General features: G+C 46.4%; 2 protein-coding genes across 4 annotated transcripts in view; one reads left to right on the forward strand and one right to left on the reverse strand.

Moving 5' to 3' along the window:
• LOC139396895 (heat shock 70 kDa protein 14-like) lies at nucleotides 1–15,574 on the forward strand (the record flags this gene model as incomplete). The annotated part of the gene is given in 6 exon segments (XM_071143822.1): nucleotides 1–156; nucleotides 481–583; nucleotides 14,476–14,688; nucleotides 14,796–14,957; nucleotides 15,082–15,149; nucleotides 15,413–15,574. Coding segments are annotated over 6 exon segments (781 nt in total), but the record flags the coding sequence as incomplete, so codon positions are not given.
• LOC139396894 (DNA cross-link repair 1C, PSO2 homolog (S. cerevisiae)) overlaps nucleotides 15,552–20,817 on the reverse strand; it is a 26,071-nt gene continuing 20,805 nt past the window's right edge. For 2 of the 3 annotated variants that reach the window (XM_071143820.1, XM_071143819.1), the window contains 2 exons: nucleotides 17,073–17,167; nucleotides 15,552–16,975 (listed from right to left, as the gene is read on the reverse strand). In XM_071143820.1, coding sequence (XP_070999921.1) covers nucleotides 16,272–16,975; nucleotides 17,073–17,167 — 799 coding nt within the window. In that variant the 3' untranslated portion in view covers nucleotides 15,552–16,271. The remainder of the gene's footprint in view (nucleotides 16,976–17,072; nucleotides 17,168–20,817) is intronic. The other variant, XM_071143821.1, reaches the window with a different exon arrangement.

The following is a 20,817-nucleotide window of genomic DNA, read 5'->3' on the forward strand; positions in this document are numbered from 1 at the left end:
GTCGTTTAAACAGGATGTTAGTAGTAACGCGCGGGCCATGTTGAAGCTGATGAACGGAGCAGACATGGCCAAACATTCTCTCTCCACGCTGGGTTCTGCTAATTGCTTCGTTGACTCGCTACACGACGGCATGGACTTCGACTGCAACATCTCCAGGTGACTACACTACCCACAAACCCCTGCTCTCTTACCCACCACAATGTGCATTTTTATTTATTTATTTAACTAGCCAAGTCGGTTAAGAACAAATTCTTATTTACAATGACTGCCTAACCCGAATTTTCTGGGCCAATTATGCGCCGCCTTATGGGACTTCCGATCACGGCCGGTTGTGAGACAGCCCTGAATGGAACCCGGGTCTGTAATGACGCCTCTAGTACTGCGATGCAGGGCCTTAGACCGCTGCGCAATCCCTCACAATCCCCCTCTTCATACAATGCCACAGGAAAGTCACGCTGTGTGTTTTCTTTTCTTTCTCAGGGCCCGTTTTGAGCTGCTGTGTTCTTCCCTGTTCAACAAGAGTGTCCAACCAATCAGAAGCCTGCTGGAGACGACTGGGCTCTCTACTAGCGACATCAACAAGGTAACCCTGACCTACCTAACATGGGTTTGGAAGTTGCCATGTCACAGTGCTCTGTAAATACTGGACATATAGTTACATGTTTTTTTATAAATAGTAAAAAGTATGTATTTTTGGGGGGGGGGGTGACGACGTGTCAACTTGTTTGACTTGATCCCTAGCTAGTTTGGCTTTCTCCGACCAAAAAAAATAATTATTTCACCTGAGAAACATCACCTGACTCCTGTTCTCTCTAAACCTGAGAGGTCACCTTCCGACTAGATTACTGCAATGCTCTTCTTGGTGGGCTCCCCTCAAAAAGCATCCACAGGCTGCAGCTTGTGCAGAACAGCGTTGCCAGGGTCCTTACAGGAACCCAGAAATCAATCAATGAAATGTATTTATAAAGCCCTTCTTACATCAGCTGATGTCACAAAGTGCTGTACAGAAACCCAGCCTAAAACCCCAAACACCAAGCAATGCAGGTGTAGAAGCACGGTGGCTAGGAAAAACTCTCTAGAAAGGCCAGAACCCAGGAAGAAACTTAGAGAGGAACCAGGCTATTAGGGGTGGCCAGTCCTCTTCTGGCTGTGCCGGGTAGAGAGGAACCAGGCTATGAGGGGTGGCCAGTCCTCTTCTGGCTGTGCCGGGTACAGATTATAACAGAACATGGCCAAGATGTTCAGCATGGTCAAATAATAATAATCACAGTGGTTGTAGAGGGTGCAACAGGTCAGCACCTCAGGAGTAAATGTCAGTTGGCTTTTCATAGCCGATCATTAAGAGTATCTCTACCACTCCTGCTGTCTCTAGAGAGTTGAAAACAGCAGGTCTGGGACAGGTTGCACGTCCGATGAACAGGTCAGGGTTCCATAGCCGCAGGCAGAACAGTTGCAACTGGAGAGGCAGAAGGAAAGAGAAGGCAGACCATTCCATAAAAATTGAGCTTAAAGGAGAAAGCCCTGCCTCCAACTGTTTGCTAAGCAATTCTAGGGACAATTAGGAGACCTGCATCTTGTGACCGTAGCGTACGTGTAGGTATGTACGGCAGGACCAGATCGGAAAGATAGGTAGGAGGAAGCCCATGTAATGCTTTGTCGGTTAACAGTAAAACCTTGAAATCAGCCCTTGCTTTGACAGGAAGCCAGGGTAGGAAGGCTAGCACTGGAGTAATATGATCACATTTTTTGGTTCTAATCAGGATTCTAGCAGCCGTATTTAGCACTAACTGAAGTTTATTTAGTGCTTTATCCGGGTAGCTGGAAAGTAGAGCATTGCAGTAGTCTAACCTAGAAGTGACAAAAGCATGGATACATTTTTCTGCATAATTTTTGGACAGAAAGTTTCTGATTTTTGCAATGTTACGTAGATGGAAAAAAGCTGTCCTTGAAACTGTCTTGATATGTTCGTCTAAAGAGAGATCAGGGTCCAGAGTAACGCTGAGGTCCTTCAGTTTTATTTGAGACGACAGAACAACCATCAAGATTAATTGTCAGATCCAACAGAAGATCTCTTTTGTTCTTGGGACCGAGAACAAGCATCTCTGTTTTGTCCGAGTTTAAAAGTAGAACATTTGCAGCCATCCACTTCCTTATGTCTGAAACACAGGCTTCCAAGAGAGCAATTTTGGGGCTTCACCATGTTTCATTGAAATGTACAGCTGTGTGTCGTCCGCATAGCAGTGAAAGTTAACATTAGGTTTCTGAATGACATCAAAGAGGTAAAATATATAATGAAAACAATAGTGGTCCTAAAACAAAGCCTTGAGGAACACTGAAATTTACAGTTGATTTGTCAGAGGACAAACCACCCACAGACAAACGGATATATGTCAGACAGATAAGATTTAAACCAGGCCAGAACTTGTCCGTGTAGATCTATTTGGGTTTCCAATCTCTCCAAGAATGCGGTGATCGACGGTATCAAAAGCAGCACTAAGGTCTAGGAGCACGAGGACAAATGCAGAGTCTCAGTCTGACGCCATTAAAAGGTAATTTACCACCTTCACAAGTACAGTCTCAGTGCTATGGGGTCTGAAACCAGACTGAAGCGTTTTGTAAACATTGTTTGTCTTCAGGAGGGCAGTGAATTGCTTCGCAACAGCTTTTTCAATTTGTTTTTGAGAGGAATAGGAGATTCGATATAGGCCGATAGTTTAAAAAAATATTTTCTGGGTCATGGTTTGGCTTTATTACTGCCACTTTTAGTGAGTTTGGTACACATCCGGTGGATAGAGAGATGTTTATTATGTTCAACATAGGAGGGCCAAGCACAGGAAGCAGCTCTTTCAGTAGTTTAGTTGGAATAGGGTCCAGTATGCAGCTTGACGGTTTAGAGGCTATGATTATTTTCATCATTGTGTCAAGAGATACAGTGCCTTGCGAAAGTATTCGGCCCCCTTGAACTTTGCGACCTTTTGCCACATTTCAGGCTTCAAACATAAACATATAAAACTGTATTTTTTTGTGAAGAATCAACAAGTGGGACACAATCATGAAGTGGAATGACATTTATTGGATATTTCAAACTTTTTTAACAAATCAAAAACTGAAAAATTGGGCGTGCAAAATTATTCAGCCCCCTTAAGTTAATACTTTGTAGCGCCACCTTTTGCTGCGATTACAGCTGTAAGTCGCTTGGGATATGTCTCTATCAGTTTTGCACATCGAGAGACTGACATTTTTTCCCATTCCTCCTTGTAAAACAGCTCGAGCTCAGTGAGGTTGGATGGAGAGCATTTGTGAACAGCAGTTTTCAGTTCTTTCCACAGATTCTCGATTGGATTCAGGTCTGCACTTTGACTTGGCCATTCTAACACCTGGATATGTTTATTTTTGAACCATTCCATTTTAGATTTTGCTTTATGTTTTGGATCATTGTCTTGTTGGAAGACAAATCTCCGTCCCAGTCTCAGGTCTTTTGCAGACTCCATCAGGTTTTCTTCCAGAATGGTCCTGTATTTGGCTCCATCCATCTTCCCATCAATTTTAACCATCTTCCCTGTCCCTGCTGAAGAAAAGCAGGCCCAAACCATGATGCTGCCACCACCATGTTTGACAGAGGGGATGGTGTGTTCAGCTGTGTTGCTTTTACGCCAAACATAATGTTTTGCATTGTTGCCAAAAAGTTAAATTTTGGTTTCATCTGACCAGAGCACCTTCTTCCACATGTTTGGTGTGTCTCCCAGGTGGCTTGTGGCAAACTTTAAACAACACTTTTTATGGATATCTTTAAGAAATGGCTTTCTTCTTGCCACTCTCCCATAAAGGCCAGATTTGTGCAATATACGACTGATTGTTGTCCTATGGACAGAGTCTCCCACCTCAGCTGTAGATCTCTGCAGTTCATCCAGAGTGATCATGGGCCTCTTGGCTGCATCTCTGATCAGTCTTCTCCTTGTATGAGCTGAAAGTTTAGAGGGACGGCCAGGTCTTGGTAGATTTGCAGTGGTCTGATACTCCTTCCATTTCAATATTAGTGCTCCTTGTGATGTTTAAAGCTTGGGAAATCTTTTTGTATCCAAATCCGGCTTTAAACTTCTTCACAACAGTATCTTGGACCTGCCTGGTGTGTTCCTTGTTCTTCATGATGCTCTCTGCGCTTTTAACGGACCTCTGAGATTATCACAGTGCAGGTGCATTTATACGGAGACTTTATTACACACAGGTGGATTGTTTTTATCATCATTAGTCATTTAGATCAACATTGGATCATTCAGAGATCCTCACTGAACTTCTGGAGAGAGTTTGCTGCACTGAAAGTAAAGGGGCTGAATAATTTTGCACGCCCAATTGATTTGTTAAAGTTTGAAATATCCAATAAATGTCGTTCCACTTCATGATTGTGTCCCACTTGTTGTTGATTCTTCACAAAAAAATACAGTTTTATATCTTTATGTTTATCTTTATGTTTATGAAATGTGGCAAAAGGTCGCAAAGTTCAAGGGGGCCGAATACTTTCGCAAGGCACTGTATAGTACTAAAACACTTGAGCGTCTCTCTTGATCCTAGGTCCTGGCAGAGTTGTGCAGACTCAGGACAACTGAGCTTTGGAGGAATACGCAGATTTAAAGAGGTGTCCGTAATTTGCTCTCTAATGATCATGATCTTTTCCTTAAAGAAGTTGATGAATGTATCACTGCTGAAGTGAAAGCCATCCTCACTTGGGGAATGCTGCTTTTTAGTTAGCTTTGCGACAATATCAAAAATAAATTTTGGGATGTTCTTATTTTTCTCAATTAAGTTGGAAAAATAGGATGATCGAGCAGCAGTGAGGGCTCTTCGATACTGCACGGTACTGTCTTTCCAAGCTAGTCGGAAGACTTTCAGTTTGGTGTGGCGCCATTTCCGTTCCACTTTTCTGGAAGCTTGCTTCAGAGCTCGGGTATTTTCTGTATACCCAAGCTGTATACCAGGGATGCAACTGCGTCTAGGGGTGCAACTGCGTCTAGGGTATTGCGCAAGGTTAAATTGAGTTCCTCAGTTAGGTGGTTAACTGATTTTTGTCCTCTGACGTCCTTGGGTAGGCAGAGGGAGTCTGTAAGGGCATCGAGGAATCTGTGTTGTCTGAGAATTTATAGTACGACTTTTGATGCTCCTTGATTGGGGTCTGAGCAGATTATTTGTTGCGATTGCAAACGTAATAAAATGGTGGTCCGATAGTCCAGGATTATGAGGAAAAACATTAAGATCCACAACATTTATTCCACGGGACAAAACTAGGTCCAGAGTGTGACTGTGAGTAGGTCCAGAGACATGTTGGACAAAACCCATTGAGTTGATGATGGTTCCCAAAGCCTTTTGGAGTGGGTCTGTGGACTTTTCCATGTGAATATTAAAGTCACCAAAAATTAGAATATTATCTGCTATGACTACAAGGTCCGATAGGAATTCAGGGAACTCAGTGAGGAACGCTGTATATGGCCCAGGAGGCCTGTAAACAGTAGCTATAAAAAGTGATTGAGTAGGCTGAATAGATTTCATGACTAGAAGCTCAAAAGACGAAAACATATTTTTTTGGTAAATTGAAATTTGCTATCGTAAATGTTAGAAACACCTCCGCCTTTGCGGGATGCACGGGGGATATGGTCACTAGTGTAGCCAGGAGGTGAGGCCTCATTTAACACAGTAAATTCATCAGGCTTAAGCCATGTTTCAGGCAGGCCAATCACATCAAGATTATGATCAGTGATTAGTTCATTGACTATAATTGCCTTTGAAGTAAGGGATCTAACATTAAGTAGCCCTATTTTGAGATGTGAGGTATCATGATCTCTTTCAATAATGGCAGGAATGGAGGAGGTCTTTATTCTAGTGAGATTGCTGAGGCGAACACCGCCATGTTTAGTTTTGCCCAACCTAGGTCGAGGCACAGGCACTGTCTCAATGGGGATAGCTGAGCTGACTACACTGACTGTGCTAGTGGCAGACTCCACTAAGCTGGCAGGCTGGCTCTCATTGTGGAGCTAGGGGAGTTAGAGCCCTGTCTATGCACCACCCTCAACCGCAAGGCTCTCCAGAGGGTAGTGCAGTCTGCACAATGCAAGTACTCATTTACAACTGCGACCTGGCCAAGATAAAGCAAAGCAGGAGACTCCTTTCTCCCTCATGAACTTTCAGCACCAGCTGTCAGAGCAGCTCACAGATCACTGCACCTGTACATAGCCCATCTGTAAATAGCCCATCCAACTACCTCATCCCCATACTGTATTTATGTATTTATTCATTTATCTTGCACCTCAGTATCTCTACTTGCACATTCATCTTCTGCACATCTATCACTCCAGTGTTTAATTGCTAAATTGTAATTACTTTGCCACTATGGCCTATTTAAATAAAGGTGTAATTTAATAAAATAAACAAACTGAAATGGTCCACCCACACAGACCGTCTGGTGAAGAAGGCGCAGCAGCACCTCTTCAACCTCAGGAGGCTGAAGAAATGTGGCTTGTCACCCAAAACCCTGACAAACTTTTACAGATGCACAATTGAGAGCATCATGTCGGGTTGTATCACAGCCTGGTACAGCAACTGCACCACCCTCAACTGCAAGGCTCTCCAGAGGGTTGTGAGGTCTGCACAACTCCTCACCGGGGGCAAACTACCTGCCCTCCAGGACACCTACAGCACCCGATGTCACAGGAAGTCCATAAAGATCATCAAGGGCATTAACCACCCGAGCCACTGCCTGTTCACCCCGCTATCATCCAGAAGGCAAGGTCAGTACAGGTGCATCAAAGCTGGGACCGAGAGACTGAAAAACAGCTTCTATCTCAAGGCCATCAGACTGCTAAACAGCCACCACTAACTCAGAGGCTGCTGCCTACATTGATGCCCAATCACTGGCCACTTTAATAAATGGATCACTGGTCACATTAAACATTGCCACTCTAAATAATGGCACTTTAATAATGTCTACATATCTTACATTACTCATGACATTTACATACAGTTGAAGTCGGAAGTTTACATACACATTAGCCAAATACATTTAAACTCAGTTTTTCACAAGTCTTGACCAAGTAAAAATTCCTTATCTTAGGCGAGTTAAGATCACTTTATTTTAAGTGAATGTGAAATGTCAAAATAATTGTAGAGAATTATGGGTCAGAAGTTTACATTCACTCAATTAGTATTCGGTAGCATTGCCTTTAAATTGTTTAATTTGAGTCAAACGTTTCTGGTAGCCTTCCACAAGCATCCCACAATAAGTTGGGTGAATTTTGGCCCATTCCTCCAGACAGAGCTGGTGTAACAGAGTCAGGTTTGCAGGTCTCCTTGCTTGCACACACTTTTTCAGTTCAGTCCACAAATGTTCTATAGGATTGAGGTCAGAGCTTTGTGATGGCCACTCCAATACCTTGAATTTGTTGTCGTCCACTGGCTCCAGGTCAACGATAAGTAAATAAGGCAGGGCTTTACCTAGCAAATACTTTATCTCAGCTCACTGGTCACCATAGCAGCACGCGCTCCAGCAGGTATATTTCACTGGTCACCCCCAAAGCCAATTCCTCCTTTGGCCGCCTTTCCTTCCAGTTCTATGCTGCCAATGACTGGATCGAATTGCAAAAATCACTAAAGCTGGAGTCTCTCCCCCTCAAACTTTAAGCTTCAGCTGTCTTAGCAGCTTACCGATGGCTGTGTACAGTGAATCTGTAAATGGCACAGCCGACTACCTCATCTCCATATGATTACTTACTGGGGTGCAAAAGAGCAAGGGGGTATCTCTACTTGCACATCTATCACTCCACTATTAATGCTAAATTGTAATTATTTTCACCTCGAGGGCCTATTTATTGCCTTTCCTCCTTACTACATTTGCACACACTGTATCTAGATGTTTCTATTGTTATTGACTGTATGTTTGTTTATTCCATGTGTTACTCTGTTGTAGCACTGCTTTGTTTTATCTTGGCCAGGTCGCAGAACTTGTTCTCAACTGGCCTACCTGGTTAAATAAAGGTGAAATAAATACAAATAAGAACTTGTTCTTAACTGACTTGCCTAGTTAAATAAAATAAATAACCCAAACATGTGGATTGAGAAATCAAATGGAACCCTGTTTACAACTTTGTACAGAAAAGAAACAGACAGAAATACGATATTACAGGGGGACATCCTGAGCCATTAAATAGAGGACTTCCAAGAGGCCAGTTTTTCAGACTGTGTCGTATATGCCACTCCACAGAGGACTATCTAGAAAAAGCAGCGGAGATGGACAATAGGTTTCTAAGAAGAGGCTATTCTCCACAATGTGTGGATGAAGCTCTTAATGTGGCATTGTGGAAAACAGATGAACTGCTACCAAAAATACCCACTAGAGGTAAAGAACACTCTGGAATGTTCACCACCACAGACTCTGAACTATCAAAGTGGGAGATGCTGTCAAACACGGCATGTTTTATCATGTGTCGTGTTCAATGAAGGCCTCCAGTAGCCTATATGTCGTGTTCAATGAAGGCCTCCAGTAGCCTATATGTCGTGTTCAATGAAGGCCTCCAGCAGCCTATATGTCGTGTTCAATGAAAGCCTCCAGTAGCCTGCCTATATGTCGTGTTCAATGAAGGCCCCCCTATATGTCGTGTGAAGGCCTCCTGCCTATATGTCGTGTTCAATGAAGGCCTCCATCGAATGTTGGCCCTCCAGTAGCCTATATGTCGTGTTCAATGAAGGCCTCCAGTAGCCTATATGTCGTGTTCAATGAAGGCCTCCAGTAGCCTATATGTTGTGTTCAATGAAGGCCTCCAGTAGCCTATATGTCGTGTTCAATGAAGGCCTCCAGTAGCCTATATGTTGTGTTCAATGAAGGCCTCCAGTAGCCTATATGTTGTGTTCAATGATGGCCTCCAGTAGCCTATATGTCGTGTCAAATGAAGGCCTCCAGTAGCCTGCCTATATGTCGTGTTCAATGATGGCCTCCAGTAGCCTGCCTATATGTCGTGTTCAATGACGGCCTCCAGTAGCCTGCCTATATGTCGTGTTCAATGAAGGCCTCCAGTAGCCTGCCTATATGTCGTGTTCAATGAAGGCCTCCAGTAGCCTGCCTATATGTCGTGTTCAATGAAGGCCTCCAGTAGCCTGCCTATATGTTGTGTTCAATGATGGCCTCCAGTAGCCTATAGGTTGTGTTCAATGAAGGCCTCCAGTAGCCTATATGCTGTGTTCAATGAAGGCCTCCAGTAGCCTATATGCTGTGTTCAATGAAGGCCTCCAGTAGCCTATATGCTGTGTTCAATGAAGGCCTCCAGTAGCCTACATGTTGTGTTCAATGATGGCCTCCAGTAGCCTACATGTTGTGTTCAATGATGGCCTCCAGTAGCCTATATGTGGTGTTCAATGAAGGCCTCCAGTAGCCTATATGTGGTGTTCAATGAAGGCCTCCAGTAGCCTATATGTTGTGTTCAATGAGTCCACTGATTTCAGTGGTAGAAAAAGTACCCAATTGTCATAGTTGAGTGAAAGTAAAGATACCTTTTTAATAGAAAATGACAAGTAAAATACCAGAGTAAAAGTCTAAAAGTATTTGGTTTTAAATATACTTAAGTATCAAGTGTAAATTATTTCAAATTCCTTATAATAAGGAGACGGCATGTTTATTTTTTTTATTGATGAGCCAGGGGCACGCTCCATCACTCAGACATCATTACAGATAGATAGCCAGGGACACGCTCCATCACTCAGACATCATTACAGATAGATAGCCAGGGACACGCTCCATCACTCAGACATCATTACAGATAGATAGCCAGGGGCACGCTCCATCACTCAGACATCATTACAGATAGATAGCCAGGGACACGCTCCATCACTCAGACATCATTACAGATAGATAGCCAGGGACACGCTCCATCACTCAGACATCATTACAGATAGATAGCCAGGGACACGCTCCATCACTCAGACATCATTACAGATAGATAGCCAGGGACACGCTCCATCACTCAGACATCATTACAGATAGATAGCCAGGGACACGCTCCATCACTCAGACATCATTACAGATAGATAGCCAGGGACACGCTCCATCACTCAGACATCATTACAGATAGATAGCCAGGGACACGCTCCATCACTCAGACATCATTACAGATAGATAGCCAGGGACACGCTCCATCACTCAGACATCATTACAGATAGATAGCCAGGGACACGCTCCATCACTCAGACATCATTACAGATAGATAGCCAGGGACACGCTCCATCACTCAGACATCATTACAGATAGATAGCCAGGGACACGCTCCATCACTCAGACATCATTACAGATAGATAGCCAGGGACACGCTCCATCACTCAGACATCATTACAGATAGATAGCCAGGGACACGCTCCATCACTCAGACATTACAGATAGATAGCCAGGGACACGCTCCATCACTCAGACATCATTACAGATAGATAGCCAGGGACACGCTCCATCACTCAGACATCATTACAGATAGATAGCCAGGGACACGCTCCATCACTCAGACATCATTACAGATAGCCAGGGACACGCTCCATCACTCAGACATCATTACAGATAGATAGCCAGGGGCACGCTCCATCACTCAGACATCATTACAGATAGATAGCCAGGGACACGCTCCATCACTCAGACATCATTACAGATAGATAGCCAGGGACACGCTCCATCACTCAGACATCATTACAGATAGATAGCCAGGGACACGCTCCATCACTCAGACATCATTACAGATAGATAGCCAGGGACACGCTCCATCACTCAGACATCATTACAGATAGATAGCCAGGGGCACGCTCCATCACTCAGACATCATTACAGATAGATAGCCAGGGACACGCTCCATCACTCAGACATCATTACAGATAGATAGCCAGGGACACGCTCCAACACTCAGACATCATTACAGATAGCCAGGGACACGCTCCATCACTCAGACATCATTACAGATAGATAGCCAGGGACACGCTCCATCATTCAGACATCATTACAGATAGCCAGGGACACGCTCCATCACTCAGACATCATTACAGATAGATAGCCAGGGACACGCTCCATCACTCAGACATCATTACAGATAGATAGCCAGGGACACGCTCCAACACTCAGACATCATTACAGATAGCCAGGGACACGCTCCATCACTCAGACATCATTACAGATAGATAGCCAGGGACACGCTCCATCATTCAGACATCATTACAGATAGCCAGGGACACGCTCCATCACTCAGACATCATTACAGATAGATAGCCAGGGACACGCTCCATCACTCAGACATCATTACAGATAGATAGCCAGGGACACGCTCCATCACTCAGACATCATTACAGATAGATAGCCAGGGACACGCTCCATCACTCAGACATCATTACAGATAGATAGCCAGGGACACGCTCCAACACTCAGACATCATTACAGATAGCCAGGGACACGCTCCATCACTCAGACATCATTACAGATAGATAGCCAGGGACACGCTCCATCATTCAGACATCATTACAGATAGCCAGGGACACGCTCCATCACTCAGACATCATTACAGATAGATAGCCAGGGACACGCTCCATCACTCAGACATCATTACAGATAGATAGCCAGGGACACGCTCCAACACTCAGACATCATTACAGATAGCCAGGGACACGCTCCATCACTCAGACATCATTACAGATAGATAGCCAGGGACACGCTCCATCATTCAGACATCATTACAGATAGCCAGGGACACGCTCCATCACTCAGACATCATTACAGATAGATAGCCAGGGACACGCTCCATCACTCAGACATCATTACAGATAGATAGCCAGGGACACGCTCCATCACTCAGACATCATTACAGATAGATAGCCAGGGACACGCTCCATCACTCAGACATCATTACAGATAGATAGCCAGGGACACGCTCCATCACTCAGACATCATTACAGATAGCCAGGGACACGCTCCAACACTCAGACATCATTACAGATAGATAGCCAGGGACACGCTCCATCACTCAGACATCATTACAGATATATAGCCAGGGATACGCTCCAACACTCAGACATCTTTACAGATAGATAGCCAGGGACACGCTCCAACACTCAGACGTCATTACAGATAGATAGCCAGGGACACGCTCCATCACTCAGACATCATTACAAATAGATAGCCAGGGACACGCTCCAACACTCAGACATCATTACAGATAGATAGCCAGGGACACGCTCCAACACTCAGACATCATTACAGATAGATAGCCAGGGACACGCTCCAAAACTCAGACATCATTACAGATAGCCAGGGACACGCTCCAACACTCAGACATCATTACAAATAGATAGCCAGGGACACGCTCCAACACTCAGACATCATTACAGATAGATAGCTAGGGGAACGCTCCAACACTCAGACATCATTACAGATAGATAGCTAGGGGAACGCTCCAACACTCAGACATCTTTACAGATATATATCTAGGGGAACGCTCCAACACTCAGACATCATTACAGATAGATAGCCAGGGACACGCTCCAACACTCAGACATCATTACAGATAGCCAGGGACACGCTCCAACACATAGCCTAGGGCATGGAGTAGGGATGCAGTAGGGAAGACCATATTCTCATATGCCCTCCCAGGCCCACCCTGCATAGAACTCCCCCCTCTCCATTTTAACTGTGTTCCAGGTGGTTCTCTGCGGGGGGATTAACACTGTTCCAGGTGGTTCTCTGTGGGGGTTTAACACTGTTCCAGGTGGTTCTCTGCGGGGGTTTAACACTGTGTTCCAGGTGGTTCTCTGCGGGGGTTTAACACTCTGTTCCAGGTGGTTCTCTGCGGGGGGTTTAACACTGTGTTCCAGGTGGTTCTCTGCAGGGGGTTTAACACTGTTCCAGGTGGTTCTCTGCGGCGGTTTAACACTGTGTTCCAGGTGGTTCTCTGCGGGGGTTTAACACTCTGTTCCAGGTGGTTCTCTGCGGGGGTTTAACACTGTGTTCCAGGTGGTTCTCTGCGGGGGGTTTAACACTGTTCCAGGTGGGTCTCTGCGGGGGGTTTAACACTATGTTCCAGGTGGTTCTCTGCGGGGGGTTTAACACTGTTCCAGGTGGTTCTCTGCGGGGGTTTAACACTGTGTTCCAGGTGGTTCTCTGCAGGGGGTTTAACATTGTATGTTCCAGGTGGTTCTCTGCGGGGGGTTTAACACTGTGTTCCAGGTGGTTCTCTGCAGGGGGTTTAACATTGTATGTTCCAGGTGGTTCTCTGCGGGGGGTTTAACACTGTGTTCCAGGTGGTTCTCTGCAGGGGGTTTAACATTGTATGTTCCAGGTGGTTCTCTGCAGGGGTTTAACACTGTGTTCCAGGTGGTTCTCTGCAGGGGGTTTAACATTGTGTTCCAGGTGGTTCTCTGCAGGGGGTTTAACACTGTGTTCCAGGTGGTTCTCTGCGGGGGGTTTAACACTGTGTTCCAGGTGGTTCTCTGCAGGGGGTTTAACATTGTATGTTCCAGGTGGTTCTCTGCGGGGGTTTAACACTGTGTTCCAGGTGGTTCTCTGCAGGGGGTTTAACACTGTGTTCCAGGTGGTTCTCTGCGGGGGGTTTAACACTGTGTTCCAGGTGGTTCTCTGCAGGGGGTTTAACATTGTATGTTCCAGGTGGTTCTCTGCGGGGGGTTTAACACTGTGTTCCAGGTGGTTCTCTGCAGGGGGTTTAACATTGTATGTTCCAGGTGGTTCTCTGCAGGGGGTTTAACATTGTATGTTCCAGGTGGTTCTCTGCGGGGGGTTTAACACTGTGTTCCAGGTGGTTCTCTGCAGGGGGTTTAACATTGTATGTTCCAGGTGGTTCTCTGCGGGGGTTTAACACTGTATGTTCCAGGTGGTTCTCTGCGGGGGTTTAACACTGTGTTCCAGGTGGTTCTCTGCAGGGGGTTTAACATTGTATGTTCCAGGTGGTTCTCTGCGGGGGTTTAACACTGTATGTTCCAGGTGGTTCTATGCAGGGGGTTTAACATTGTATGTTCCAGGTGGTTCTCTGCGGGGGTTTAACACTGTGTTCCAGGTGGTTCTCTGCAGGGGGTTTAACACTGTATGTTCCAGGTGGTTCTCTGCGGGGGTTTAACACTGTGTTCCAGGTGGTTCTCTGCAGGGGGTTTAACATTGTATGTTCCAGGTGGTTCTCTGCGGGGGTTTAACACTGTGTTCCAGGTGGTTCTCTGCAGGGGGTTTAACATTGTATGTTCCAGGTGGTTCTCTGCGGGGGTTTAACACTGTATGTTCCAGGTGGTTCTCTGCAGGGGGTTTAACACTGTGTTCCAGGTGGTTCTCTGCGGGGGGTTTAACACTGTATGTTCCAGGTGGTTCTCTGCAGGGGGTTTAACACTGTATGTTCCAGGTGGTTCTCTGCGGGGGGTTTAACACTGTATGTTCCAGGTGGTTCTTTGCGGGGGGTTTAACACTGTATGTTCCAGGTGGTTCTCTGCGGGGGCTCTGCGAGGATTCCTCGGCTGCAGCAGATGATCAAAGATCTGTTCGCTGACGTGGAGCTGCTCAGCTCCGCCCCTCCTGATGAGGTCATAGCGGTCGGCGCAGCGATGGAAGCGGGCCTTCTAGTCGGGCGGGAGATTGGCTCCTCCCCAGAGTCTGTTACCGTGGAAGCCTGTGTCTCAGACATTCTGCTCAAGGTACACAGACACACACACACACACACACACACACACACACACACACACACACACAGATCAGTGACTAATAGAGTAGCTTCTGATTGGCTAATCTGTGTGATTGACAGGAGGTGGATGAAACAGGGGCTGAGGTGTTCTCTGTGCTCCTCCCCTCGGGCACGCCCCTTCCTGCTCGGCGACATCACATCCTGTCTGGTCCTGGCCGCCTGGCATCCCTCTGTCTGGAGCTTTACCAGAAAACCACAGAGCAGCCAGAGAGACTGGCCAAGGTACATAAACACACACACAACCCCTCCACCAGAGAACCACCGAGACTGGCCAAGGTACGTAAACACACACACACACACACACAACCCCTTCACCAGAGAACCAACAGATCTCTCTTATCTGCAGATTGTTCTGAGAGACCTGGAGACCAAAGAGGACAACCATGACATTGATGCCGTGGTGACCATGAAGAGGTAACACCCAGCAGCAGCTGTGGACTGGACCTTGTATTTGGACCGTTGTGTGTGTGTGTGTGTTTCAGCTGTGGACTGGACCTTGTATTTGGACCGTTGTGTGTGTGTTTCAGCTGTGGACTGGACCTTGTATTTGGACCGTTGTGTGTGTGTTTCAGCTGTGGACTGGACCTTGTATTTGGACCGTTGTGTGTGTGTTTCAGCTGTGGACTGGACCTTGTATTTGGACGGGTGTGTGTGTGTGTAACCTGTGTGTGTTTCAGGGACGGGTCTCTCCATGTGAGCTGTGTGGAGCAGAACAGTGGGAAGACTGAAGCCATCAGTATATCAGCAGCCTCCTGATTTCACCACGAGCTCCAAGTTAATGTCACTATACTTGTTGTTGAAGTTCCTTTTAAAGTTTAAATAAAGACATTATGGTTTAACTCAGTTCCTTTATTCTCTACAGTTCAGAACAGCTACAACAGACTTTATTCTCTACAGTTCAGAACTGCGTTCGCCTGGCAGGAGCAGACTCCAGTTGAGAGACTATGTTACTGTGTTCCCTACTGAACATTTCACAGGGTGGTCGAGGAGTAGCTGTGGTTTCTCTTGGCCCTGATAGGCCAGGTGTGCAACAGGCACATGTGTATATAGGGCATGACTATGGTGTCTCTATAACAAAGTAGGGCATGGGTATGGTCTGTGTAGATAATGCGATGGCCCCACACATGAAATCGTATATATGCATTAATCAATTGTCTGTCTTTGTCCAACTTCAAGTCAATTATTTTCGGGTGAGGAAGACATTGTCAAGAACCCACAATCATCCATTGAAAAACCATGAACTCTATAACAGAGATGGACTCCTCTTACATATAACCTGGACATTGAGGGCTTCCACCATTTTAAAGTGGTCACCTGGATGGAATGATCAGAGTTAAGGTTCGGACATTACTAAGCTACTGTATATCATGGCCACAAAGTTCCGGTCTGCTGTGATTGCTCTCCCATAGGCACCAATGCATTAGCAGCTGGGTTTGGTCTGTTCAGCTCATTGACTGTATATGAATCAGAACAAACTAGTGGGTGGAATGTCTTGCTTCCTCTTCCCTCTGTCTATATACAAAGAGGTAGACGGGGTCAGAGGGACTGACTTCCTGTCCTGGTGACCACTTCCTCTCCAGCGGCCAGTCTCCTGTACAGATCGCTGAGGTCGTCTGGTCCAGGTGTGTGTGAATCCGGCGTAGACGGGATGTCAAAGTCCGATGACACCTGAGACTCCGTTGGCTCTGATTGGTGAGTGTGGCTGCCACTCTCCTCCCCCCCAGCATCCAGATTGGTCAATGCATCTCCCTGACACCGGTCTTCTGATTGGATGAGCATGCTTTCAGCCTGACTCAGGCCTCGCCCAGCCGAGAGAGGAATTGACGGCGAGGGGAGTTTGGCGGAGTCATCAACAAACAGCTCTGGAGTCTGGGAGCCTGTGAGTGTGGAGTGAGAGGGGCTTGTGTGCGAGCAGGAGTGTGGTTGGCTGGTCTGGCTGTCCGTCAGTATCTCCGTGGTGAAAAACTCCTCCCAGCGAGGAGGGGTGCCAGAATTAGACACAGACCCCTCGTCTCTCTCCCCACCTCTCTCTTCTTCCTCCAGGTCTCTCTCCTCCTCCTCATCATCATTAGATTCGGTACAGTCCATGTAGTCTCCTGTGATGAGAGGTATGTGTGTTAGGGGTAGAGGTTCGTCGGGGCGGTTAGGGAACGTTGTGGGTGTGGCCTCCTGCATCATCACCCTCTTCCTGACAGGGGCCAGGTCCGCCCCCTCAAACAGCCAATCGGCACAGGACACATCTGGTATAAACAACAGAGGCAATCACAAAGCAGTGAAATAATGTAGAAAGGATGGTTGGAAGGGATAGCTGGCTGTGGTCAGGAGAGAGAGTCTCACCGTGGGTGTGCTGCTCTGGTCTGGTGCGTTTCAGTGTTCCCAGAGGTCTGTAGATCACAGCTGAAGAGGACACGTCCCTACACATAGACTTCAACCTGGAGACATACGGTTACACATTCACACACACGGTAACAAATGCAGTGCATTTGGAAAGTATTCAGACCCCTTCCTTGTTCCACATATTGTTAGGTTACAGTCTTATTCTACAATGGAGGAAAACAATTATTCAATCCATCTACACAGAAAGCTGATTCACATCAGGGTCAGACCTGATTAGTATTCAGACCCTTTGCTCTGAGACTCAATTGAGCTCAGGTGCATCCTGTTTCCATTCATCGTCGATGTTTCTACAACTTGGAGTCCACCTGTGGTAAATGATTTGGAAAGGCTCGCACTTGACAGGTAGAGCAAAACCCAAGCCACGAGGTTGAAGGAATCCTCCGTAGAGCTCCGAGACAGGATTGTGTCGAGGCACAGATCTGGGGAAAGGTACCAAAAAAATGCAGTATTGAAGGTCCCCAAGAACACAGTGGTCTCCATCATTCTTCAATGGAAGAAGTTTGGAACCACCAAGACGCTTCCTAGAGCTGGCCGCCCAGTCAGGGAGGTGACCAAGAACCCGATGGTCGCTCTGACAGAGCTCCAGAGTTCCTCTGTGGAGATGGGTTAACCTTCCAGAAGAACAACCATCTCTGCAGCACTCCACCAATCAGGCCTTTATGGTAGAGTGGCCAGACGGAAGCCACTCCTCTGTTAAAGGCACGACAGCACGCTTGAAGTTTGCCAAAAGGCAGCTAAAGGATTCTCAGACCATGAGAAACAAGATTGAACTCTTTGGCCTGAATGCCAAGTGTCACGTCTGGAGAACCAGGCGCCGCTCATCACCTGGACAATACCATCCCTACGGTGAAGCATGGTGGTGGCAGCATCATGCTATGGTGATGTTTTTCAGCGGCAGGGACTGGGAGACTAGTCAGGATCTAGGGAGAGATCAACGGAGCAAAGTACAGAGAGATCCTTAGGACATCAGACTGGGGCGAAGGTTCACCTTCCAACAAGACAACGGCCCTAAGCACACAGCCAAGCCAACGCAGGAGTGGCTTTGGGACAAGTCTCTGAATGTCCTTGAGTGGCCCAGCCAGAGCCCGGACTTGAACCTGATAGAACAGCTCTGGAAAGACCTGAAAATAGCTGCGCAGCGACGTTCCCCATCCAACCCGACAGAGCTTGAGAGGATCTGCAGAGAAGAATGGGAGAAACACCACAAATACAGGTGTGCCAAACTTGTAGCATCATACCCAAGAAGACTTGAGGCTATAATCTCTGACAAAGGTGCTTCAAAGTATTGAGTAAAGGGTCTGAATACTTATATAAATGTCATTTTTTAAATATTTGATACATTTGCAAAAATGTCTTAACCTGTTTTTGCTTTGTTATTATGGGGGTATGAGGAAAAAAAACATTTTATCAATTTTATAATAAGGCTGTGGAAAAGGTGAAGGGGTCTGAATACTTTCCCAATGCACTGTGCACACACAAACAGGCCTAATTCTCCACAGTCCTGTCATGGATTCAACAGCATTGGGTCTAAGGGTTAAGACATCCGCATGCTTCCCAGCCGAAACAGTACGGTAGAGTTCATACACATACACCGAACAAAAATATTAACACAACATGTAAAGTGTTGGTCCCATGTTTCAGGAGCTGAAATAAAAGATAAAAAAAGCAAATGCATCAAAAAAAGCATATTTCTCTAAAATGTTGTGAATAGATTTGTTTACATTCCTGTTAGAGTATTTCTCATTTGCCAAGATAATCCATCCACCTGACAGGTGTGGCATATCAAGAAGCTGATTTAAACAGAATTATCATTACACAGGTGCACCTCGTGCTGGGGACAATAAAAGGCCATTCTAAAATGTGCCGTTTTGTCACAACACAGAGCTCTCATGTTGAGGGAGCATGCAATTGGCATGCTGACTGCAGGAATATCCACCAGAGCTGTTGCCAGATCATTTGTTAATTTCTCTACCATAAGCCGCCTCCAACGTCATTTTAGAGAACTTGGCAGTACGTCCAACCAGCCTCACAACCGCAGACCACGTGTAACCACACCATCCAAGGACCTCCACATCTGACTTCTTCACCTGCGGGACCATCTGAGACCAGCCACCCGGACAGCTGATGAAACAGTAGAATTTCTGCACAAACTATAAGAAACCGCCTTGGGGAAGCTCATCTGCGTGCTCGTCGTCCTCAACAGGGTCTTGACCTGACTGCAGTTCGGCACGCTGGAGAAATGTGCTTTCACGGAGGAATCGTGATTTCAACTGTACCTGGCAGATAGCTTTTATAGTGTTGTGTGGGCAAGTGGTTTGCTGATGTTAACGTTGTGAACATAACCCCACTGTCACTATGGGGCGCTATGATATGGGCAGGCATAAACTACAGACAACGAACACAATTACGTTTTATCAATGACAATGAGTGCACAGATCCTGAGGCCCATTGTCGTGCCATTCATCCACCGTCATCAGCTCATGTTTCAGCATGATAATGCACGGTCCCATGTAGCAAGGATCTGTACACAATTACTGGAAGCTGAAAATGTCCCAGTTCTTCCATGGCCTGCATCCTCACCAGACATGTCACCCCATTGAGCATGTCTGGGATCAACGTGTAAGACAGCGTGTTCCAGTTCCTGCCCAATATCCAGCAACTTAGCGCAGCCATTGAAGAGGAGTGGGACAACATTCCACAATCAACAGCCTGATCAACTCTGAAGGAGATGTGTCGCGCTGCTTGAGGCAAATGGTGGTCACTGCCTGGTTCTCTGACCCACGCCAGATACTGACTGGTTCTCTGACCCACACCAGATACTGCCTGGTTCTCTGACCCACACCAGATACTGCCTGGTTCTCTGACCCACGCCAGATACTGCCTGGTTCTCTGACCCACGCCAGATACTGCCTGGTTCTCTGACCCACGCCAGATACTGCCTGGTTCTCTGACCCACGCCAGATACTGACTGGTTCTCTGACCCACGCCAGATACTGCCTGGTTCTCTGACCCACGCCAGATACTGCCTGGTTCTCTGACCCACGCCAGATACTGCCTGGTTCTCTGACCCACGCCAGATACTGCCTGGTTCTCTGACCCACGCCAGATACTGCCTGGTTCTCTGACCCACGCCAGATACTGCCTGGTTCTCTGACCCACGCCAGATACTGCCTGGTTCTCTGACCCACGCCAGATACTGCCTGGTTCTCTGACCCACACCCCTACTTTTTTTTTGAAGGCACCTGTGACCAACAAATGCATATCTGTATTCCCAGTCATGTGACCTCCATAGATTAGGGTCTAATGAATGCATTTCCATTGACTGGTTTCCTCATATGAACTGTAACTCAGTCAGACCTTTGACATGGTTGTGTTTATATTGTTGTTCAGTGTATTATGTTAACATTTTGGGGCGTTTGTTTGTTTTGGACATCAGAGTTTTTTGGCTGCTCAGGCACAATGTTTCTCTGGAGACAAGCCGATGTTCGGAGCCGAAGTCTACACCCCTACGTCAACCAAATCAAATGTATTTATATAGCCCTTCGTACATCCGCTGATATCTCAAAGTGCTGTACAGAAACCCAGCCTAAAACCTCAAACAGCAAGCAATGCAGGTGTAGAAGCACGGTGGCTAGGAAAAACTCCCTAGAAAGGCCAAAACCTAGGAAGAAACCTAGAGAGGAAC

This window comes from Oncorhynchus clarkii, unplaced genomic scaffold (assembly GCF_045791955.1).
Source record: "Oncorhynchus clarkii lewisi isolate Uvic-CL-2024 unplaced genomic scaffold, UVic_Ocla_1.0 unplaced_contig_4352_pilon_pilon, whole genome shotgun sequence".
In the NCBI taxonomy this organism is placed as follows: Eukaryota; Metazoa; Chordata; class Actinopteri; order Salmoniformes; family Salmonidae; genus Oncorhynchus; species Oncorhynchus clarkii.